Source organism: Cavia porcellus, unplaced genomic scaffold (assembly GCF_034190915.1).
Source record: "Cavia porcellus strain 051 isolate PalLab524CR breed Dunkin Hartley unplaced genomic scaffold, mCavPor4.1 scaffold_33, whole genome shotgun sequence".
NCBI classification, from domain to species: domain Eukaryota; kingdom Metazoa; phylum Chordata; class Mammalia; order Rodentia; family Caviidae; genus Cavia; species Cavia porcellus.
Window position 1 is genome coordinate 314,948 of NW_026947516.1, and position 23,361 is coordinate 338,308.

A 23,361-nucleotide genomic window follows, 5' to 3' on the forward strand; every position below is an offset into this window, starting at 1 on the left:
TATTGCTTTATGGCTTGTGTCTATGTGTCCCCACAAAGCCTCATACACTCCTAGGCGGGGCTTTGTGACATGGCAGGATCTGCAGTATGATGGTTGGGTTAGGGTTGCGAGTGCTAATAGCATGGATCAGAAATGAGCCAGAAAGAGGGCTGTTGTTGGCATTTACTGCGTGCTGCTTTTGCTGCTTTCTGCCTTTCATGGTAAGTTCCTCCTGCGATACCCCTCTGCCCTGCCACCCTACCTTGAATCCTGTGGATTGGAAACTATAAATACGGCCAAATTAACTGTTTCCTCCTTTAACTTTGGGTGTGGGTTATTTTGTCTGCACCCTTGAGAACACAGTAACTGGGACCCACGCTGTGTACGCAGGAGCCCACAGAGCTGTGGACACTCTTCCTTCTCTGCAGTCGGCTTGTCATTCTCTGTTGATAGAGCAGTGCCCTTCAGAGTGGACGCTAAACTTGTGTCTTAAAGAAGCTGTCACATATGCAGGTGTATTTGGTTCTGAAAACATGTTTTCTTTCATTTTTCCTTTCTTTATGAGCGCCTATTAAGTTTGCAGTGTTGGCGATCAGTATATTCCGTGTATATTTTCATCAGGCCTGCCGCCCGTTTCTCACTCTCATGCCACACGTCAGGTCCCTGAGTCATAGGATAACATGGTTTTGCTAATCCAATTTTACAGTTCTTAGACATTCTCCAAAATACAGTGCAATTGTTTTCATCAGCCTACCAAATTATCTTTCACAACTTTTGCTTAATGTTCAGTTAAGCCTTCGTCTATGAAAGCAGGTTGACATTTCAAAATGCTAAGTAGAATCAGAGAAGGAAAGAAGGAATTCCCTAAATAACAAGTTGAAGAAAAAAAGATTTTTCTTTGGGCCTTTAGAGTAATTCATCACATATTTTTCTACTTGCTTTTTCCACTTGGATTCTGATTTGTAGGCTCCGACTTTAACCTGTGCTTTAGTGACTTTGTACAAATGAATATGAGTTTAATCAGCAAGTGAAACAGTGTTCCTGTTCTACTGTTCTTTCAACCCTGAATTCCATGTGTAACCTCAACTTTCTCAGCTTCCATGACAAGTGCAAATGGTTGGAGAATAAGACTTTAATAAGCAAGACAGGAAGTAAAGATGTGGGAAATGTGGCCCCAGGGAGCATTTTACGAGGACAATGTCCCACGGGAGCATTTTATGAGTAGAGCTGAGCTGGCTCGTGCTGTGAACCTCACTCTTCCTCCTGGAATCCATGTCTGATGATGCAGGAGGCGGTGACCTTCGAGGACGTGGCTGTGAAGTTCACCAGGGAGGAGTGGGCTTTGCTGGATCCTTCCCAGAAGAAGCTCTACAGAGATGTGATGTGTGAAACATTTAGGAACCTGACTATCATAGGTAAGGAAAATATCATTTTCACCTGTATGCAGTTAGAGACCATTTTTTGATGCTCACTAATGTGCTTTGCTTAATGGGAACATAGAAAAATTATAAGGCATCTTCCAGACATAGTCACTTTTTACCATGAATCTAGCTGAATTCTACTGATCTATATGTAGTAAGTCATTATTTTTCTGTTTCAACACTTTAGGAAGGAGTTCTGATGGCCAGAAAATTGAAGATAAACACAGAAATTTCAGGAAACATATAAGGTAATTGGTACTCAGAGAAGAATGTTCCTCAAGAGTCACAATATGAAATGTAAGAAGAATATACAAACAAGATTATGTTCAAACTTCTTTACTCTCACATTTCTCAACAGATATATAATATACACATTGAATATATCTTAACTGACAAGTATTTAAAATATTTCAATACCTGAAATGTAGATGGTACTCATATTATGGAAAAACTGAATTTTTGAGATAGTATCAAAAAGCAAACAGCTATTGAATTTGTGCCCACCTGTAATCCAAGGACTCTCAAACTTGAAGAAGAAAAATCACCACAAGTTGCAGGCCAGATTGGGCCGTCTAGTACGATAAGTTCAAAACTAATCTCAACTACAGAGTGAGACCCTATCTGAAATTTTTTAAAAATCTGCAAATTTTGTTCCATGCTCAGATTTATATACATGTTGAATGAAATGGCATTCAGGCATTCAGGAAAGAGGATGCAATATAGCTAACCTCTAATTATATACACATTTTTTTAAAAGATCACTTTCATATCAAACAAATTATATATGATTTTATATGTACTTAAATGTGTTATATACAGTATTTGAAAAAGTTAATGTGGATGTATAAAAATGCAAATCAATACCACTGTTTTGATTACATTTATTTTCAAGCAGTCCTACAAACCCACAGTTCACTCATGTTCCAAAATATTAAAAGGCACATCCCTGTGTTTTATTGGAGGACTGTCAGTGTGCTATAATATTAGAATAGTGTAAGGGATTCCACAGAAAAGGAAAAACTAGATACTCTGTTTTATGCAACTGTGCATTTTCTTTTTTGAGACAAGATCTCATTATGTAGCCCAGGCTGGCCTCAGATTCACTGTGATCCTCTTTCCTCAACTACCTAAGTCCTGAAAGTATGGACATGTGTCACCATCCCTAGGTGCATGCAACTATAGTTTTATTGCATGTGTTTCCCATAATGCTACTTAAATACTCATTTATAGCAACACAGTTTTGAAAATCTAAGCTCTGGAAAATGCCTGAAGACCCATTCAGAGATGAGATCATTAAAGAAATATAGACTAGCCTGGGGATAAAAGGACATGCTTGGAATCTCAGTATTTAGGAGCTGAAGCAGGAAGATCAGCTTCAAAAACATTCTTTTTTTTTCTTTTCTTGTCTTTTTCATTTTTATCGGTACCAGGGATCAAACTCACGACCACCTGCTTGCAAGGCAGGTGCTTATGCCACTGAGCTAAACCCCCAGCCCCTTCAAAAACATTCTTACTCAGCCTGGGAAACTTAATGATTGATGAGTTTGTTCCAAAATAAAATGAATGTATCTCAGTGCTAAAACCCTGAGTTTGATTTTTAGCACTGAAAACTATGTTGTGTGTACACAACATAGAACAGTATAATAGAACAGTATTCACCCACAAAAGAATGTAGTGATAGCACTTTCCAAAATACGGATGTGTCTAAAGCCCATTATGTTAGATTAAGTACGTCAGAAATTTTAGTATCTTAAGTTATATTTTGCATGCGAATCCCACAACATTAACTGAGGAGTACATAGAGGAGAAGTGGTGGGAAAGAGACAGGAAACATTTTTGGAGAGTGAAAAGGCTCTGTGAGAGGCAAGTGGAGTGATTCATGAGGAAAAACCTATCAAAGTCATCAATACATGGAACATGTTTCTTCGAGATGTGTTCCAAATCCTCAAACTGAAAGTAAGTATTGTGCACTGCAAATGGGTTGATTGTAAGCTCCCAAATTAATCCTACTGTTTGAGTAAAAGCTGTGTCCAAGCCATCGTGCAGAGTACACAGTAAGTGGATATAAGTAATCTTGGCAGGGGTGGGGCTGCTCAAAGCAGATCCCTTCGTGGTGAATCATCATGAAGAAGACACTATTAAATGTGATTGATTGTATTGTTGCTCTCTCCTGTTACAGAAGTGAAGAAGCAAAGCAGTCCTGTCAATATAAATTACGGTATCAACATGGGGAAATTGTTTTTCAGACTTCAGATACAAACGTGCACATGAAAGTTGGTATAAAACCAAGAGAAAGCATTTCCTCCAGAAGGCCCCTGGTTTCTCATTCATCAAGAGATGGGCCCATTATAGCTACCACTAAACACAAATCACAGGAGCAGAAGAGAGTTCAAAGGGAGCCGTCCAACTCTAACAAACAGGGCCGAGCCTGCACAGAACTACAGTTCATTCAGAAACACACAGAGACAAGTCCTGGGGAGAAACGCCGTGAATGTATATCATGTGCAAAATCTTACTCTGATTGCACTGAAGAAAGTACCGTTGAAAAAATTCCAGATGTCAAATCACGTATTACACCCAAAGATGTTCAACTTGGGGACAGATTTCACGGTGAAATGAACACATATATATGTATACCGCAGGGAGTAGCTTGTAATTCTCACCATGATGGTCAGACATGTGATAAAGCTCATTCTGGTAGAAAACCCCATATATGTAAACACTTTGGAAAATCCTTTACTTATAAGTCATTGAGCAATCATGAAAGAACTCACAATGGGGAGAAATCATATGTATGTAAGCAAATTGGGAAAGCTTTCGGCAGAAAAGATCATAGTCAAATGCATGAACGGACTCACACTGGGGAGAAACAGTTTGTATGTAAGCAATGTGGGAAAACCTTCCTCACACACAGACATACTCAACAACAAATTCACACTGGGAAGAAACAATATATATGCAAGCAATGTGAGAAAGCTTGCAGCACACGTGCTGTTTGTCAAACTCGTGAACAGACTCCTACTGGAGAAAAACTCCATTTATGTAAGCAATGTGGCAAAGCCTTCAGCACACACAGTAAATACAAAGTACATGAACGGACTCACACTGGAGAAAAACCCTATGTATGTAAGCAATGTGGAAATGCTTTTAGCAGAAAAGAGAATTGCCGAATGCATGAACGGACTCACACTGGGGAGAAGCCCTATGTATGTACCCAATGTGGGAAAGCTTTCCGCACCCACTATAGTTGTCAAGTTCATGAAAGGAATCATACTGGGGAGAAACCATATGTATGTAGTCAGTGTGGGAAGGCTTTCAGCAGAAAACATCATTGGCAAATGCATGAACGGACTCATACTGGAGAAAAACCCTATGTATGCAAGCAATGTGGGAAAACTTTTAGCACACGTCGTAAGTGTCGAATACATGAAAGAATTCACACTGGTGAGAAACCCTACACATGTAAGCACTGTGGCAAAGCTTTCAGAACAAGTGGTGTTTGCCAAAATCATGAACGAACTCACACTGGGGAGAAACCCTATGTATGTAACCAGTGTGGAAAAGCTTTTAGCAGACAAGATACTTGTCAAGAACATGAAAGAACCCACAGTGGAGAGAAACCCTATGTGTGTCAGAAGTGTGGGAAAACTTTCAAATCACACAGAACTTGCCAAAGTCATATACGGACTCACACCGGGGAGAAACCCTACGTATGTAAGCAATGTGGGAAAGCCTTTGTAAGACACAGAGATTGTGAAGCACATATTCGGACTCACACTGGGGAGAAGCCCTATGTATGTAAGCAATGTGGAAAGGCTTTCAGTACACGTGGTGTTTGTCAAAAGCATGAACGGACTCATACTGGAGAGAAACCCTATGCATGTAAGCAGTGTGGCAAAGCTTTCAGCACAAATGGTATCTGTCAAGAACATGAAAGGATCCACAGTGGAAAAAAGCCCTATGTATGCAAGCAATGTGGAAAAGCTTTCATTACATACCATAAACGTCAAATACATGAAAGAATTCACACTGGTGAGAAACCCTATTCATGTAGGCAGTGTGGAAGAGCTTTCAGCACAAGTAGTATTTGTCAAACTCATGAACGTACTCACACTGGGGAAAAGCCATATGCTTGCACCCAGTGTGGGAAAGCTTTCAGCAGAAAGTCAGGTTGGAAAATACATGAAAGGACTCACACAGGTGAGAAACCCTATGTATGTAAACAATGTGGGAAAGCCTACGTCACACACAGAGATTGTGAAACCCATGTACGGACTCACACTGGGGAGAAAACATATGTATGTAACCAATGTGGGAAAGCTTTTAGCAGACAATATAATTGTCATGTACATGAAAGAACTCACACAGGGGAGAAACCTTATGTATGTAAGCAGTGTGGGAAAGGTTTCAGCACAAGTACTGTTTGTAAAAATCATGAACGGACTCACACTGGGGAGAAACCCTATATATGTACACAATGTGGGAAGTCTTTTAGCAGAAAAGCAGGTTGGAAAATACATGAAAGGACTCACACTTAAGGGGAACCCTGCATGTGTAAACAATGTGGGAAAGCTTTCAGCAGATAATATACTCGTCAAGGACATATGTGTGTCAGAAACGTGGGAAAGTTTTCACATCACACAAATTGTCAACATGTACAAACACTAACTGGGAAGAAACGATATGTGCGTAAACCATGTGAGAAAGCTTTTAAGACACCGAGATTGTCAAGAACATGAAGAACTCACACTCAGAAATCCTATGAATGTAAATAGTGTAAAAAAAACTCTCACCACACATTTTGTTTGTCAAAAAGGTGAAAGAATTCACACTGGGGAATAAATGCATGTGTGTAAGTAGTGCGGTAAAGCTTTCAGTTCACATGGTCATTGATAAAGACATCAAGGAACACACTATTGAAATACTACATATGTAAGCAGTGTGTGAATACGTTCAGTACACAGATACTGTCAAATACATGAGATAAGTTAGGGTTAGGGTGAGATAAGTTACACTGGGAGAAAGTCTGTAGAAACAGTAAAGCCTCTGTGTAGCAAGGGTTATACACATTGTTTGCTGTTTGTTTGTTTGTTTTGTTCTGGGAATCAAACTTAAGACCAGGTGCTTGCCAAGCAGGTGCTGTGCCACTGAACTGTATCCTTGACCCTATTCTGTGCATTGAGAAGAGAGATTACAATAACTAAATATATGGTATGACTTAGACATGAATATTTTCTTTTAAAAAGTATAAAATGCCTTTTAATTCACACAAGTATTATTACATACAAAAAAGAATTCATAATAAAGAGACTTGGAACGTATGTGCTCAATGTGTTTTTTTTTTACTGAAATACATGAAAGAACTCACATGATAAGGAAAATTATATACATGGGAACCCTTCAAGTTTTCCACTTTAATTTGCAGTACATGGAAGAACTCTCACTAAAGAAACCCAGTTTAAATAATGTAAGAAAGCAGTTGTGTGATGCCCATAACACAATAGCATCAGAAGATGTAGAACTTCATGAGTGCTGTTATAAATGCAGGAGGTGAAAAATCTTTATTTTCACATTGCTTTCATAAAACATGGCATTGCAGTGGAGAAATTCATATCAGTGTTTTGTGGCAACATCTGTAGTCATTTTAATTCATGTGACAACAGTATTGTCACAAACTATTAATATAAGGGGTTTACACCTTATATGATAAGGTGTAAATTATATGTTATGCATGCAAGAGTAAATTATCAAAACCATGTGAATGCACAGAGATTTCAGGTATAACTCATTTTCCAGACCCTTTCAAAACTTACCATACAGTTTAAACCTAAAAAGAATCAGTTGTATTAAAGTGAGAGATTATTTCTCCAGAAAATACATATGCAGAGTATACATGCTAAAGTGTAAATATTTTAAGCTCAGACTTGAAATGCATTTCTGGGTGAAATAATTTTAAATTCTCTTTTAACAATAACTGTTGTAAATAAATAAACAAACAAATGTAGTCAGGAGTAGTGGTGTATACCTCCCATCTCAGCACTCAGGTGTCTGAGGCAGGAGGATCATGGTGAGTTCCAGGCCAACCTGGGATTCACAGCAAAGACCTATCTAAAAGAAAATAAAACAAAACAGAATATGTGTTGAGCTCACATAACTCTGTAGCTTCTTGTAAGCAGTACCACAAGAGTTAATACTGTGTCTTAAACTATGTATTTTTTCTTTTGCACTGTTAGATCCACAGGTAAAGTGACTTGTACTTCTTACATACAGTTGGCTCAATATTTTCTACATTATTTTTGTTTTATTTTTCTTCCTTTTTTCAACTTTGTAATTGTGGAAAACATGATTCCAAAACTGAATTTTTAAAATCAAAACTGAATTTTTCTTAACTGTTGTCATTTTTCCACTAGCTTGTATTTGAAAGTTAACTGTACACAGTCTGCTATTCTAGCAAGAATTTTTAAGTTTGATGTCACATTTTATAATTTTATAACTAGTTATTTCTGTACAAGTGCTTGAGTGTACATCTGTTTTCAAACAACATATAAATTAGCAAATACCATGTTTTTCATAGTCCAAGGAGATAGCTATACACATTCCAACCTAAATACAGGTTATATAAAGTGCAAAATTTTCTGGTTTTTTTTGTTCATCAAAGCCGTTAACATATTGTGTGTACAATATCAGTTATTTTTTAATCATTAAATTTTACTTTGTAAAACAACCTGCATTGTTTTCTCCAATTTAATAGCTGCACAATTTATTATGAGTTTGCATTCTAACAATGCTACGTCAAAGCATAAGTGACAAATGCATTAAGTAGTCCTAATATTCTGAACAGTATACCTCATCCTAACCTAAGTTAATTATGCATAAAGAATTAAGTTAGCAAACAAGTCAGCAGTATTTCAACACACTTGACATGTGGTTGAGAGTTCTGCTCTAATCTACTGCAGTCTGCAAGCATGTGAGTAATATTTCTCAGGGTATTGTATACCACTTTTCACAAATGAAAGCCACTTCTCTCAAGAATACATAGGATGTTGCAGCACAAGTGGAAAATACATTTGTGAGTTAGATTGAATGAGTGCCTTGTTCTCTGATGTTCTACCTGACTCTCCTCCTGTTGTCCATTTCACAGCCTGTGCACTGCATGCAGGGTGTCTGTGGCTCTCACATTTGCAACTGTACTGCTTTGAGCTGTGCCCACTCTGTAAATTACCTCTCGTTTTCCCATGTTATATTGTGGGAATGCAAGCACTACTTAAGGGTTTTTTTTTTTTTACTTTTATTTTAAAAAAAAAGATTAAAAGAGGACATAACAAAACAGGTCAGAACAGAACAATTAAGCAATGTAGTGTTTCGCCACAAGACAACCAACATAACAGTAGCTACCATAATGTCTCTTTCCTTGAAATATTTGAGTATACCTTCATACACGATAGTATCAAACATAACAAAACAGTATAAAACCATTCAAGAGAATGAAAGTATTACAGGGTATTCAGAACCAACTAACAGAAAATGAACAATGGTTACTATATTATCTCCTTGTCCAAAAAAATTGTGTTTGTACTATCACATATAATACAGTCCAATAAGACACAACATGATAAACTGATGGAGACAGAGGAACAAAAGCTTGGCAGGACTTCAAAACAAGATGATATTAAATCAGCACTAGCTATTATAATATCTTGTTTTCTTCAAAATAGCTGTTCATACCATCAGAGACAATAAAATCAAACAACCTGGAATAAAACCATTCCCACTAATGAATGAAAACATGATAAGACTTCAAAGCAATATAATGGGGAATCATGATTACCACATACTTTTATGTATTCTTACCATTTCTTACACTAGGGAGGCTATTTGGCATTTATACATGTGAGTTTGATTTATTTCACTTATAAGTATGGTCTCAAGCTGCATCCATTTATTTATAAATATCTCAATGTGATCATTTTTTATAGCTGAGTAGTGCTCCACTGTATAAAAATACCACAACTTTTTTATCCATTCGTCAGTTGATGGACACTTAGGTTGTTTCCAAGATCTGACATGGCAATTTACTATTTATATATTTTGCAATTAAATTTATTCTCAGAAAAGCTTTGGTGAGTTTTAACAAATAAAGCAAATATAAACATCCCAGGAGCCCTCAGACAATTTTACAATTGAGTCCAGGGAAGAGTTAAGACAGTCAAGGAGAATTGCTATAGGAATCATCCGTGTCTTCCTCAAGGATAACACTGTCCTATTTACTGTGCTGTTGCTTATTAATTTATTCCATGTGTAGTTTTCACTTTTAGTGACACTACCAGTATATGCTTAATTTTACCATTTTGAAATATTCAGTAAGTGAATTCTATAGAAATTACATAGACAAGTATTCTATATGGTTTCTTTGTCTCACTGCATTTTGTAAAGCTGACATTTCTGTCAGGGCAAAGTGGTTTCTAGTCAATTCTGGTGGTCAGGTGGTTAAATTTCTTGCAAATATTCTGCTTCATAAATGTGAAAGGAATCCTGTTTATTTACTTAAAGCAAATAAAACAAGACAAAACAGAAAAAAGGGTAGAATACAGAATTTCAAAGAAAAATATTAACATTAAGAAATTACTAGTTGGTATGTACATGTTGTCCTGTTAGAAATAGTTGTTCGAGTTACAAAATCAAAGCATAAAAAGTGGATACTCAGACATTGACAGTACAAAGCATTCTATTCAAAGATCTAATGGAAACTTAGTAATATGGTCATCTCTCTTACACACTTGAACGTCCGTATAGTTATATCTTTAGAACACTTTCCTTCCCTTTCATTTTTACAATATACATTAGATCTATTTAGATCTTATTACTCTTTCATTTTCCATTATTTTTTTACATTACAGAGACAATGATATTTATAAATTTGAGACTTACTTATTTCATTTATGAGGATAGTCTCAAGTTGCCTACATTTACCTATAAAGGCCTCAAGACCATCCTTTTTATAGCTGAGTAATATCCCATTGTATAAAAATACCACATCTTTTTCATCCATCTGAAGTTGATGGGCATTTTGGTTGTTTCCAAGATTTAGCTATTACAAATTGCGCTGCAATGAACACGGGTGCACATATATCACTGTGGCTTGATCTTTTCAATGTTTTTGGAAAAATACCCAGGAGAGGAATAGCTGGGTTGAATGGAACTTCTAATCCAGGTTGTTGAGGAATCTCCATATTGATTTCCATAGTGGCTGCACCAATCTATACTCCTACCAACAGTGGAGAAGCGTTCTTTTTTCCCCACAGCCTCACCAACATTTATTAGTTGATATCTTGATGGCAGCCATTCTTTATAAAGTGAGATGAAATCTCAGTGCTGTTTTTATTTGCATTTCTCGAATGACCAGTCATGGTGAACATTTCTTCGTGTATTTATTTGCCATTTGTACATCTTCATCTGTGAAATGTGTGTTCTTCTCAGATGACTATTTTTGAAAAGAGTCTTTGAATTTGGGGGCTTGATTTTTTTCAAATTTTTATATCCTCTGGATATAAATCTTTTGAGGGATTGTTGGCTAAAATTCTTTCTCATTCTGTGGGTTTACTTTTTACTTTGTGGGTGATTTCTTTTGAAGTGCAAAACCTAGTAAGATGTGATCCTAGCTGTTGATTCTTTGAAGTATTTCCTGTACAGCTTGTTTTTTGTTCATGAATTCTCTGCCTACACCTATGTCTGCAAGTTTTCTACCTATCTTGTCTTCCAATAGATTTAGTGTTTAGATCTTTGATTCATTTAGACTTTAGCTTTGTGCATAGTAATAGGCATGGGTTTAGCTTCAGTCTTCAGCATGTGGAGAGCCAATTTTTCTAACACCATTTATGAAAGAAACTGTCCTTCCAGTGAATGTTTTTAGCACCTTTATCAAGTATAAAGTGTCTGAGTGTCTTTGTATTTGTTTTTCCATTACATTTGAGTGAGAGTTTTCTGGGTACATCAGTCTGGGGTTGAAAGTTGTTTTCTTTCAAGGATTGGAATACTGCACTCCAAGCTCATCTTGACTTGAGGGTTTGTGTTGAAAAGTCTGCTGTGATTCTGATGGGATTTCCTGGATAGGTGAATTATGTCTTTTCTGTTTTTATATTGTATGTTCATTTTTATATTGTATGTCTGGGATTCTAATTATTATATGTCTGGGTGTAGATTTATGTTGGTTGTGACTGTTTGGCATTCTGTATCCTTCATTTATCTGTATATCAGATATTTTCCCCATTTATGGGAAATTTTCTGCCATTACTTCTGTGAATAGTTTACCTATGTCATTTGCGTTGACTCCTGCATCTTCATTAATGCCTATTAGCCTTATATTGTTTCTCTTGGCATTATCTTGAAGCTGCTGTATTGTCATTTCATGCTGCTTTGTTGTTTTGAAAAGTTTTACTCTTGGATGAAAAAGATGTGGTATTTTTATGCAATGGAATATTACGCAGTTACAAAAAAGATGATCTTGAGGCTTTCATAGGTAAATGGAGACAATCTGAGACTATTCTCACAAGTGAAATAAATAAGAATTATATTTATAAATATCACACTATGTCTCTAGTGTAAAAAGTAGTAAGAGATATAGGAGTAATAAAACCCAAAATGTGTAATTGCTATTGTAAAAAAGAGGAAAAGAAAGTACTCTAAAGGATCTAACTGCATGTATGTTTATGTGTGTAGGATTGGTAACCATATTACTAAGATTTTTTTGGATCTTTGAGCAAAACTGTTTGCAGTCTCACCGTTTGAATGTCTGCTTTAACTTTAACAACTATTTCTGAGGATAATATGTAATTTATCAGCCAGCGATTTCTTATTGTTTATTTTTTGAATTGTGTATTGTTGTTACCCCTTTTTCTGTTTTGCTTTTTTTCTTCTTTAAGTTAAAATTAAGAAAAAGTAAAAGTTCTACTCTTTCATGATCACTAGCTGTGATCCTGTCCTCAAGGTCTGAAATTCTATCCTCAGCTTCATTTAAATGGTTTTGCTAGCTTTCAATAGAATTTTTTGTTTCTTGAATATCTCTTTAAATTTGTTTCATAGATTCTGCTTGTTTTCTATATTGTTCATTCAGGGTTTCAATGAGTTCCCCATGTTCCTGTTATTTTTAAAAATCTATTTCTTCTCTGGCTATGCTGAGTAACTCCTTTACTAAAGTTGTTTTTATGTAGGAAATTATTCCTAATTTGATTTCCTGTATAGCCTCATGAATTTGTTTATTTCATTTGCTATCTTTTGGAGATGCTGGGACATGACTGTTAAAGTCCTCTATTTCAATGTCACCTGTACTCTAAGACACCTGATGTATTAGATGTATTTTGCCTTTTTGTTTTGTCATTTTCACTTTTTGGGCAAATAGTTGGTCTTTCAATCCCAATAGTCTCAACTGTTGGTAGTGTGAATCTTTGGGCCCTACTATGTGGTTGATGTTTGTCTAATTGCTGGGTAACACAATGAAGAGGAGAGCCAGTCACCTGAATTTCTTCTGCAGGGTCTGTTGGGTGAGTCCTGTATTCTTCCTGAGATAACTAGCCTAGGAGTATTGATGTAGGTCAACTCTTAGTTCTGGCTGTTGCTATGTCTTCAGGTTATTGCAAGTCACCAGGTCTCCCTGTCTATAGTGTTTGTATTGGCTGAGATCCTACTGTATCACTGGGTGTCTCATAAGCCCTTTTAATTTTCTCCAAGTTGGGGGAGGCCTTATTGACATACTACTCAACCTGTCTGTGTGTACGGATGTGAAATGTGTGCCTAGAGGTGAAACTTGTATAGATGTGAAATGTGTGTCTAGAGGGGAAACGTATAGATGTGAAACGTGTGTCTAGAGGGGAAATGTGTATAGATGTGAAATGTGTATCAAGAGATGAAATGTCTATGGATGAGAAACGTGTGTCTAGAAGTGAAATTGTGTATGGATTTGAAACGTGTGTCTATGTGTCAAACCTGTGTTTGAATGTGAAACTTGTCTATAGGTTTGAAACGTGTGTATACATGTGAAACGTGTGTCTAGGTGTGAAAAGTGTGAAATGTCAGTATGGAAGTAAAACGTGTGTCTACAGGTGAAATACGTATAGATGTGAAACCTGTGTCTAGGGATGAAACATGCATAGATGTGAAACGTGTGTCTAGAGGTGAAATGTGTATGGTCGTGAAACGTGTATCTAAAGGTGAAACGTGTAAAGATGTGAAACGTGTGTCTACAGGTGAAGCGTGTACAGATATGAAACGTGTGCACAGAGGTGAAACGTGTACAGAAATGAAAAGTGTGTATAGATGTGAAATATTTAGAGATATAAATTGTGTGTATGTGTATAAAACATGTACAGATATAAAATGAGTGTTGAGAGGTGAAACTGGTGTCTAGGTATGATATGTGTGTCTAGGTGTAAAACGTGTGTAAGTGTTTATAGAGTTGAAACGTGAGTCTAGGATAAAATGTGTGTAAGGGTGTGGAATGTTTTTCTAGGGATGAAATGTGTGTCTGGGTGTAAAACGTGTATGTAAATGTGAAACATGTGTACGATTGTATAGAGGGGAAACCTGTGTCTAGGTGTGTAACGTGTGTGTGTGTGCAAAATGTTTCTATGCCTGAAACATCTGAATAGATGTGAAACGTGTGTCTATGTGTGAAACGTGTCTAGGTGTGAAAGGTGGGTGTATAAGTGTTTATAGATTTGAAACATGTGTCTATGTTAAAACGTGTGTAAGGGTGTAAAATGTTTTTCCAGGGATGAAATGTGTGTAAGGATGTAAAACATGTATCTAAGAGTACAACTTGTGTGTGTAAGATTATATAGAGGAGAAACGTGTGTCTGGGTGTGAAACATGTGAATAGATGTGAAACATTTGTCTGGGTGTGAAACCTGTGTCTAGAGGTGAAACGTATCAATGTGAAACGTGTGTAAAGTTGAAATGTGTATAGATGTGAAACATGTCAGGAGGTGAAATATGTGTAGATTCAAACGTGTCTAGAGATGAAACGTGCGTCTAGAAGTGCAATGTGTGTATGGATGTGAGACGTGTGTCTGGGTGTGCAATGTGTGTATGGACGTCAAACGTGTGTCTGGGTGTGAAATGTGTGTATGGGTGTCAAACGTGTGTCTGGGTGTGAAATGTGTGTATGGATGTCAAACGTGTGTCTGGGTGTGAAATGTGTGTATGGATGTCAAACGTGTGTCTGGGTGTGAAATGTGTGTATGGATGTCAGACGTGTGTCTGGGTGTGAAATGTGTGTATGGGTGTCAAACGTGTGTCTGGGTGTGAAATGTGTGTATGGACGTCAAACGTGTGTCTGGGTGTGCAATGTGTGGCTGGGTTGGAAACATGTTTCTCAGGGTGAAACATGTAACTTTGTGTAAAACGTGACTCTAGATGTGAAAAGTGTGTCTAGGTGTGAAACGTGCGTATATGTGTGAAAAGTGTGTCTAGGTGAGAAACGTGTTTGGATGTGAAACGTGTGTCTAGAGGTCAAAGGTGTGTACCGATGTGAAACGTGTCTGGTTGTGAAACGTGTATGGAATTGAAACCTGTGCCTGGGTGTGAAACATGTGTCTAGGTGTGAAACGTGTGTCTGGATGTGAATCTTGTGTCTAGAGGCTAAACGTGTATAGATGTGAAGTATGTGTCTCAAAGTCAAACGTGTATAGATGTGAAACGTGTGTCAAGAGGTGAAATGTACATAGTTTGAAATGTGTGTCTAAATATGAAACACATGGATGGATATGAAATGTGTGTCTAGAAGTGAAACGTGTGTATGGATGTGAGACATGTCTGGTTATGAAACGTGTGTATGGAAGTGAGACCTGTGTCCAGGTGTGAAACTTGGGTCTAGGTGTGAAACGTGTGACTGGGTGTGAAACAACATCTGTCTAAGTGTGAAAGTCTGTCCAGTGGTGAAAGGTGTGTCTGGTTGTCAAACTTGTGTTTAGAGATGAAACATGTATAGATGTGAAATGTGTGTCAGGAGCTGAAATGTCTGTAGTTTTAAACGTGTGTCTAGAGGTGAAATGTGTATGTACGTGAAACGTGTCTAGATGTGAAACGTGTACAGACATGACACAGGTGTACAGATGTGAAATGTGTAGAGATATAAAAGTGTGTGTGTGTATGTATATATATATATAAAACGTGTACAGATATAAAATGGATGTTTAGAGCTGAAACGTGTGTCTAGGTATGAAACGTGTCTAGGTGGGAAACATGTTTCTGGGTGTGACAGGTGTGTCTGGATTTGAAACGTTTGTGTGAGTGGGAAAAGTGTATCTGTTAATTCTCCTGCCTCAGCCTCCAAGAGTGCTGGATCACAGACATGGATCACAATGTCTGCCTTACAAGCGGAAATTGTTTTTATAATCCTTATACTTTCATGTATTTTTAAAATTTCTTCAATGTGTTTTTAATACTTTTACATTTTTAATGAAGGAAAATAGTATTTAATTTGTTTTTTGGTACTGTGCAGTTCAGCTGACTTTGACCTCAAATTGTAGCCCGGGCTTGCCTATAACTCATGGCAATACTCCTTCCTAAGCCTCCCAAGAGTTGCAATTACATGTATTTTAATAGTGTCTTTTTGTTTGTTTTGTTTTTTGAGACAGTAAGTTCGGGATGCCCTTGAACCCACTATGTAGATGTAGTGGATTGGTAACTGATGGTCAACTTAACCGCCAGCTGAACTGAATCAGCATGGTGCTGAGCATGCAAGGCCCACCTGAGGACTGTCGCCAGCATAAAAAAAAAAAAAAAAAAAAAAAAAAACCTGGCACAGAAGAGTAACATTGTGGATTCTAAGTGGTGTTCTTTGGAGCCACTGATTCTCCTGGAGGAGCTTGTCATGCTGGCTCCCCAATATAAACTCACCTGTTGTCATCAAAGAAGCACAGGACATTGTTGCTGAGAATGCCAGTGGTTCACGTTCAGGGAGCTCTGATCCCTACAGTGGGCATTGCTTCCTGGCTCCAGAGGGGAAGATGTGTGCTGTTCAATTTCCAGGAGAAGCCTGTCACACTGGCTTGCTGACATGGACTCAGCTGTTCTCCTTGTTGGAGGAGCTCAGGACCTCATTGTCACTGAGAATGGCTGTGGTACTTTTCAGAGAAGCACTGGTCCTTGAGTGTCTCTTCTCAGCTCCGCTTCAGAACACTCAGCCTGCTGGCACAGATCCTTCACTCCAGTAGCACAGACTTTCTAGCTTCCACCACTGACTTTTGAGCCTTCCTAGTGTAGATCTGTGAAATAAACTTGCAGGAGTCATTGTCATGCGCTTTAGATTTTCAGCTAAACTCCTACAAGTTATTGCCGTGGGATCCAGGCCCCCTGCTAGATTTTCTAGGTCTTCAGTGCTGTGGACAGATTTCCTGCACTTTCTTTGTATTTGATTCCTTGGGTGACCATTGTAAATAATGCAGTAAATTATGTATCCTGTATGTAATTTTTCTACTTGAAATCCCTGACTATGACAGTAATCTACGCTAGTTTCAAATTTGCCAGAATTCTTCTGCCTCAGTTTTGTCATTTTTAATTGTTTTTGAGACAGAGCCCAACTGTATATTTGAGACTGACTTTTAACTCATTGTATACACCAGCTTGACCTCAAACTTACTGAAATCCTCCTGCCTCAATCTCCCAAGTGCTGGGATTACAAGCATGTGCCATCATAAATGGTTTGTGTCTTATTTTTAACTCTATGAAACTTAATGCACACACTTATTATATGCTCATACACCAAAAACATTATATTATGGGAGTTGGGTGGGATATTAGAGACTAAGACTGATTCTCTATTTTTAGATGAGGTCACTAAAGCTCAGAGAGGAAAAATGATTTGCTAATTACCATAGAATATATTGGGGTCAATACCAGGATAGAAACTAACCCCATGAGGCTGACTCCAGGAACCATTAACTGCCTCGTAGAACAAGGGATCCCGGGAAAACCAAGTTCCCAACAGGGACTGTGACTGACAATCCGCTTGACCTGGGGGATTGAACTCAGGGCCTCACCATGCTATGTAAATTCTCTGTCACTGAGCTATAGCCTCAGCCCTATGACTGACACCTTGAATATGGTGACATGAACAAAGACACTGGAGGAAGTGGTTAAACATGTCATTTCTCATTGTTTGGATGCCTTTAATATGTTTGGCCACCCATGGGCACTTAAGATTGACAGTGGTCCAGGCCACACAAATGGTGCCTTACAAATATTTTGTAAAAGTTTTCATATTTCTCTTACCATGGAAATTCCTTACAACCCTCAAGGTCAAGGAATTGATGAATGTTCTCACCCTTTACTGAAACTTCAACTACAAAAATAAAAGGGGGATTCTTTCCTTACAAAATTTACACCTCATAATAAACTTCACTTGGCAGTATATACCATTTATTAAGTTCTTAAACCCTACTAGGGGTGGGATTAGAGCAGCAGAAAGCCAATTTAATCAGGGAAAAGAAAAAAGGTGGGACGGGTCTTTTGGGAAGATCTTCCTACAGGAAAATGTAAAGAACAAAGCCTAGTACTAATTCAGGGTCAAGGGTGTTTATGTGTTTCCAGAGAACAATGCTCCCTACCTAGGGACCACAGCATGCCACGCTGCGGTATGATGGACCCATATCTGGAGGAGTTGATTCCACCTTTCAAGAAGCTGATTCTCTTTCCTGTGACAGTGATGCCTTGGAGATTGCTGTACTGAAGATATACAAGTTTGGTGCAGACTCAAAATGGGCCCAACTGAAGGAATTGAGGCAGAATTTCAGGAGATAGTAACCAAAAATGAGAATCAAAGGTCTAAGTAAGTGGCAGGGTGCTTGGAGATCGATGAGCTAAAATGTCCACAAAAGAATGAGACACAAAAGGTACTAGTGGTCTTAAGACAATACCATGTACAAAAAATATATATTGATTATAGATAAAATATTTTGTTTCTTCCAAATTCTTAAGAGAGGTCTGCTAATTGATCTACAACAAAACCTGACTAATCTGTTTATTGTTTTAAACTTCTAAAATTGTAAAAATTTATAACGGAATTTGGTCATTCTGATTTTGCAAGTTGTTGTCTGTCTGTCCAGGCTGCTAAACTGTGCACTTGTTTGTTTCATCATTTCTCCAGTAAATTAAGTTGTTTTTTATTTGAATTCCACCATTTTTTCTGTTTTCCTTTATATTTTGCATTTTTTAATCTTTTGTAGATACTGTAATTCTCTTTATAAATTTAAAATCATGCTTCTTTCCAGGTTGCCAGGCTGTCAAAATGACTCTTAAATTGTTTGCATACACGTAGTACATATTGCTGTTTATGTATTATGACTTGAGAGTCTCTCATTGTTCAAAAATAATGTTACATGTTGTGACTGAGTTTTTATAAATCAGAAAGTCATTAATTAATATACATAAACAAAAATCACTTAGTGTAGGGAAAACTTATTGGGTAAAACTCCAATTGCTAGACTACCTGGGAATACTGGGTGCTGTAGGATTAAAAAAAAAATCTCCAATTGCCGAATAAGAAAGAACCTCCCTGGAAATATTATTCAGTTATTGTTCAGTAATAGGATGTCCCAATAGTCTTGATAGCCTTATGGGAGATGCTGCAATAAATGCTATTAAAATATATTATTGTAACATGTTTACACGGCTCATCATCTTTTCTAGACAATAAGGTTTTTTATTTAAAGACGCTCTGGAACAAAGGTTTTCATATGGCTATGACAATTGATTGTTATTGTTTTTGGTAGTGGATTATTGTTATTGTTTTGGTAATGGATGTATTCATGACTGAACTGATTTTCATAGATAGAAAGAAACTGTTGGTAATTAATATAGGTCTCATCTTTACTTGATTGTGAACATCCTGCAGTAAAATATAGCCAAAAAATGTGTAAAACAATTGTGTTATAGCAATATGTTAGCTATAAAAGAAACTGGAATCACTAACACCTTCTCACACTTTCTAGCTATTCTGGTAACTGACTACTGTTATGGATTAATAGACTATACACGGTTAAATTGCTGAGTGCATGGGCTTAAAAATCCTTGGACTGGAAATCTTTAGCCTAAATGAGTAAGTTCCTCAGAATGGAAAGTGTTCAAGAATGAAGGTCATCTACAAGTCCTTCAAACCCAGATCTTCCAACTCCAGCTGACCAGTGATTGCTTGCCACTACAAAACAGAAAAACAGGAGACGTGGGGAACAGCTAGAGCTGGAGATTGATTATGTGGGCACAGTTGAAGCAAGGCCAGCCATGAGAACATGAGAGCCTGAGGTGAGCCAATGAAATAAGTGGTTCCAGCTTCAAGTAAACAAGCTGTTTCACCTTCAAGTACACAGGGTACTCAGGAAATTCATACAACCAAAGCAGCAGAGGTGAAAATAACATCAACCTTGAAGTATATAAACAAGCACACTGCACTGTTTGAATTGCTTTTTTTCCTCCCATCAGGAGAGAGGGCTTCATCTGACACCAACTTCCATCTTTTTTCTTTATTTTCCCATCCTCTTGCTGTCTTTCCCCTTGAATCTTGGGAACCTCAAGCGTTGCTCTGAATGTGCCTGTCAGCTTTGCTTCCTAGCAGAAGGAAATCTCTACTTTCCAAACTTCCATGTAGAAAGGAGGAGATACGGAGTCCTGCTGGCATAAAGCTCCAAAAGCTCTAGCTTGCACTGTCTACTACACACCCTCCAGTATCCTTTGCCATCTTGGTCCTCACAAAACAAAATCTTCTCTCAATTAGTCGGTTAGTGATGTTCTGATACTTGTAGTTTCAGTGTAAAGGACTTGTTTATTTCACTGATGGGTTGTTTTCCATGTTTGAGCTCACTAGCATCAAAACAAAATTAAACAAAACAGTTCACCCTGACAAATTGATATCCTGCTTTTCTGCTAGTGTTACTTGTGTGTATTTTCCAATATGTACTTTAATGTGCTAGCAGTCCCTAAAGAGAGTGCAGAGCAGCTTAATAATCTTCCCTTGCAGTCCCAGTCCTACTGCTCACCAGTTCTCCCGTGAGCAGAAGCCTTGGCTAGTCTGGGGAAGAGGGACGGTGATAGTCTCAGCCTGTATAATCAGCGGGCACAGTAAGTGGGCTGAGCAGGTGCATTGTGACCTTGGGGACTGAACTGTGGAGTATGGCACCTCCAAGCTAAGGGAGGGAATTGGGAATTTCTGACCATGAAAGCAAGATCGGTGCCAAGGGCACAGGAGGAGTCTAGGCAATCCCGAGGTGTATCTGCCTGTGTCTCTTCACACTGTCCAGTTGCTGTTTTTAGTTTCTGCCTGATTCACCGACCAGGGTCCATTTAGAGCAGACTGGCTTAGGCACAAACAAGGTATGTCTGAAGAAGTACAGAGAAGACCTGTACACCTGGGTGCTGGGGTCTGACGCAGGCAAGGAGCTGAATTAACTCTGAGTGCTGAAGTTTAAAATAAGCTGTGTGAAGTATAAGCATTCATAATAGGAGGAAAGAGTCTTCCTTTTTCCCTGTCTTCTGGCAGCTCCTATTGATGGAGTCCAGTTTTTTTGTGCCCCCCTTCTGACTTCTTGGGGTTCATCTTGACCTTGGGTTAAAAGGATGAAAAGCCACTGGCTTCATTTTTACATGGGACAGGTTGTTTCACGCTAAGGAACCAATAGAGCTAAAGCCCTGGGTTTATGGCTGCCTGCAAACCCATTCTCAGTACTGGACATTGTCCATTGTGTTGCAGGTCGATAGCAGCCACATCTGGCACCAGTAAATGGGCCTTGAATTGGAGTGAGCAAAGGCAGCATTATGGCTTTCTGTTCACTCAGGATTCACAGACACAGGAAAGGAATTCAGAGCAAGAGGTGGGTATCTGCCTCCCACACAATCACATCAATGGCAACAAGCATTGATAGCCTGTCCCTTTGGACATCATGCTGTGCCTGATCCAAGCAAGGAACCCTGACCCAATCCTGTCCCTGAAGAGTTAGCAACCTTAAGCCACACAATAATAATACAGGTCCCAAATGTGGGCAGTTAACAAATTCATCTACTTATCTGCTAATCTCTAGGAATGAACTGAGAGAGCTGCTGAGAAAAATGGGGCCCTTTTCAAAGAGCTTCCTGTCTGTCAGTAAATAGATTTAGATTGACAGAGGGCTTGGAAGAAGAGGCTCAGATGGGGAAATACCCTTAACGTTGGCATCTGGGTTTATCAAGTACACTGTTGTTCAAGTGCCTACTGGCATGTGACTGTGTCCTTTTCCCCAGAATGCACCAGTTTCTGAGATTAAAACCTGAGAACTTTCCCTTCCAAACTATGGTCCTGTTTCTAACTGACCCAGCATTCTCTTGTACCCATTCTCTTGTACCACTGAGTTATCAGTACAATAGATTGCAAGCCTTTGAACTTAGCCAATGAATTTAAAGGTAGCCACTTGTCAAACACGAGGCCTCAGAAATCCTGTTTCTCCAGCGAGTCTGTACATCTGCTATGTTATTGCTAGGGTCTGCTTCCACCCTTTAGCAAAAGTAAAAGCCTTGTCAAGGTTCCTTGATGTCTGAGTGTCTGTAAGAGGAGAAGAGTATGTTTGAGGCTTGCCTGGACTATATAATGAGACACTCTTTTTGAGAACATGCACTAAACACCACTATCAAAATACTGGCAAACCTTAACAAAAAATAATGCAGTTGTAGAGTTGGGGCTGTGTGGCTGGCTCAGTGGAAAAGCACTTACCTAGCATAGAAAAGGCCTTGCCTTTGATCTCCAGGGCCACAAAGGAAAAAATTAAAAATATCTCATTGTGTCAAAGATTGCAGTGTCAGTTTCATATCTTCCCATGAAGAAACATCATAGCAAATATAAGTGAAGAAAAATGTAACTAGTGTATAAGATCCCGAAAACAGATAGTAGGGATGTAGCCCCAAAGGGTCCAGCAGAGGGATTTGTCCATCAGGTGACATTAACATGACTTCCCCAGACATCTAGAAGTGTGCTTTACAAGTATCCTGTACATCACTCAGGTCAATCCAATTATAACAAAAGTATCATAGTATTGGTACACAGTAATTTCTTCTAGGAAAACTAGTGATGAAATGTGGAGGAATTCAATATTCGAAGAGGAAAGTGGTGGGCATGCAAAGCTACAGTCTGAGGTCTTCACCAAGAAGTGACCCACTGGACCAAGACTTGGGTCCCTTTCAGCACTGTTGTCCTCATGCCTGGCAATATGCTTAGCTTCAATATTCTGGGATTGTCATAACTCTGGATGAGGTATGAAACTTGTTTAAGGGAATTGGAACATTTGCTTTCCTTTTATCTTTAATCTTTTGCAGAACATCGCTATCATTTAACTATCGTTTCTTCATCTACATAATAAATGTATTCATTTTACAGGCCTATACTAATTTTCTTCAATGAAAGTGGATTGAGACAGTGTGAAAATCATCACAGCCAAATATTGACCTGCGAATCAGCCAACCCTGCCTCTACTCCATTCGATCCTGACCTGTCCTGCACTCATGATGCTCTCCTACATCAGGGAATTTTATTCTTCCATAGGACCCTCACCATAGGAATCTTCTTAGCACACTAGTGACTGCACTTTATTAAAAGCACATTAAGTCTATTAACCAAACACTGGTAGCTGAAGCAAGAGACGTGTACACTGTAAATGCAATTGTGTTAAGCTAGGTGAGATAGACATCAGAAGAAACAGCCTTTGGGCTGGGGATTTAGCTCAGCGGCATAAGCGCCTGCCTTGAAAGCAGGCAGTGGTGAGTTCGATCCCTGGTACCGATAAAAATGAAAAAAGCCAAAAAAAAAAAAAAAAAGAAGAAGAAACAACCTTACCGAAAAGCTCCTGGGTGAGAATCTATCATTTGAGCTCTAACCAGACAGGCAGGAATTTACGTTCTCCTCATTCTGAACAGAGGGAGGGCAGTAGATCAGGAGCCAATCAGTGAAGAG

General features: G+C 38.3%; 2 protein-coding genes and 1 long non-coding RNA gene across 5 annotated transcripts in view; 2 read left to right on the forward strand and 1 right to left on the reverse strand.

Annotated features, from left to right (window-relative positions):
- The window catches only part of LOC100722928 (zinc finger protein 431-like), a 30,603-nt gene extending 23,882 nt beyond the window's left edge, over window positions 1-6,721 (forward strand). For 2 of the 3 annotated variants that reach the window (XM_063243061.1, XM_013146403.3), the window contains 3 exons: window positions 1,268-1,394; window positions 1,588-1,648; window positions 3,580-6,721. In XM_063243061.1, the coding sequence (XP_063099131.1) occupies window positions 1,361-1,394; window positions 1,588-1,648; window positions 3,580-5,938 (2,454 nt within the window). In that variant the 5' untranslated portion in view covers window positions 1,268-1,360 and the 3' untranslated portion in view covers window positions 5,939-6,721. Of the gene's footprint in view, window positions 1-1,258; window positions 1,395-1,587; window positions 1,649-3,579 lie in introns of those variants that run through there. The other variant, XM_063243060.1, reaches the window with a different exon arrangement.
- The window catches only part of LOC100723486 (zinc finger protein 709-like), a 95,442-nt gene that overhangs the window by 23,825 nt on the left and 48,256 nt on the right, over window positions 1-23,361 (forward strand). The window lies entirely within an intron of this gene.
- LOC134474596 (uncharacterized) lies at window positions 1,094-23,333 on the reverse strand. The gene is made up of 3 exons (XR_010045458.1): window positions 23,245-23,333; window positions 16,293-16,660; window positions 1,094-1,347 (listed from the first exon to the last, which is right to left on the reverse strand). It is a non-coding gene; the product is annotated as an uncharacterized LOC134474596 (long non-coding RNA).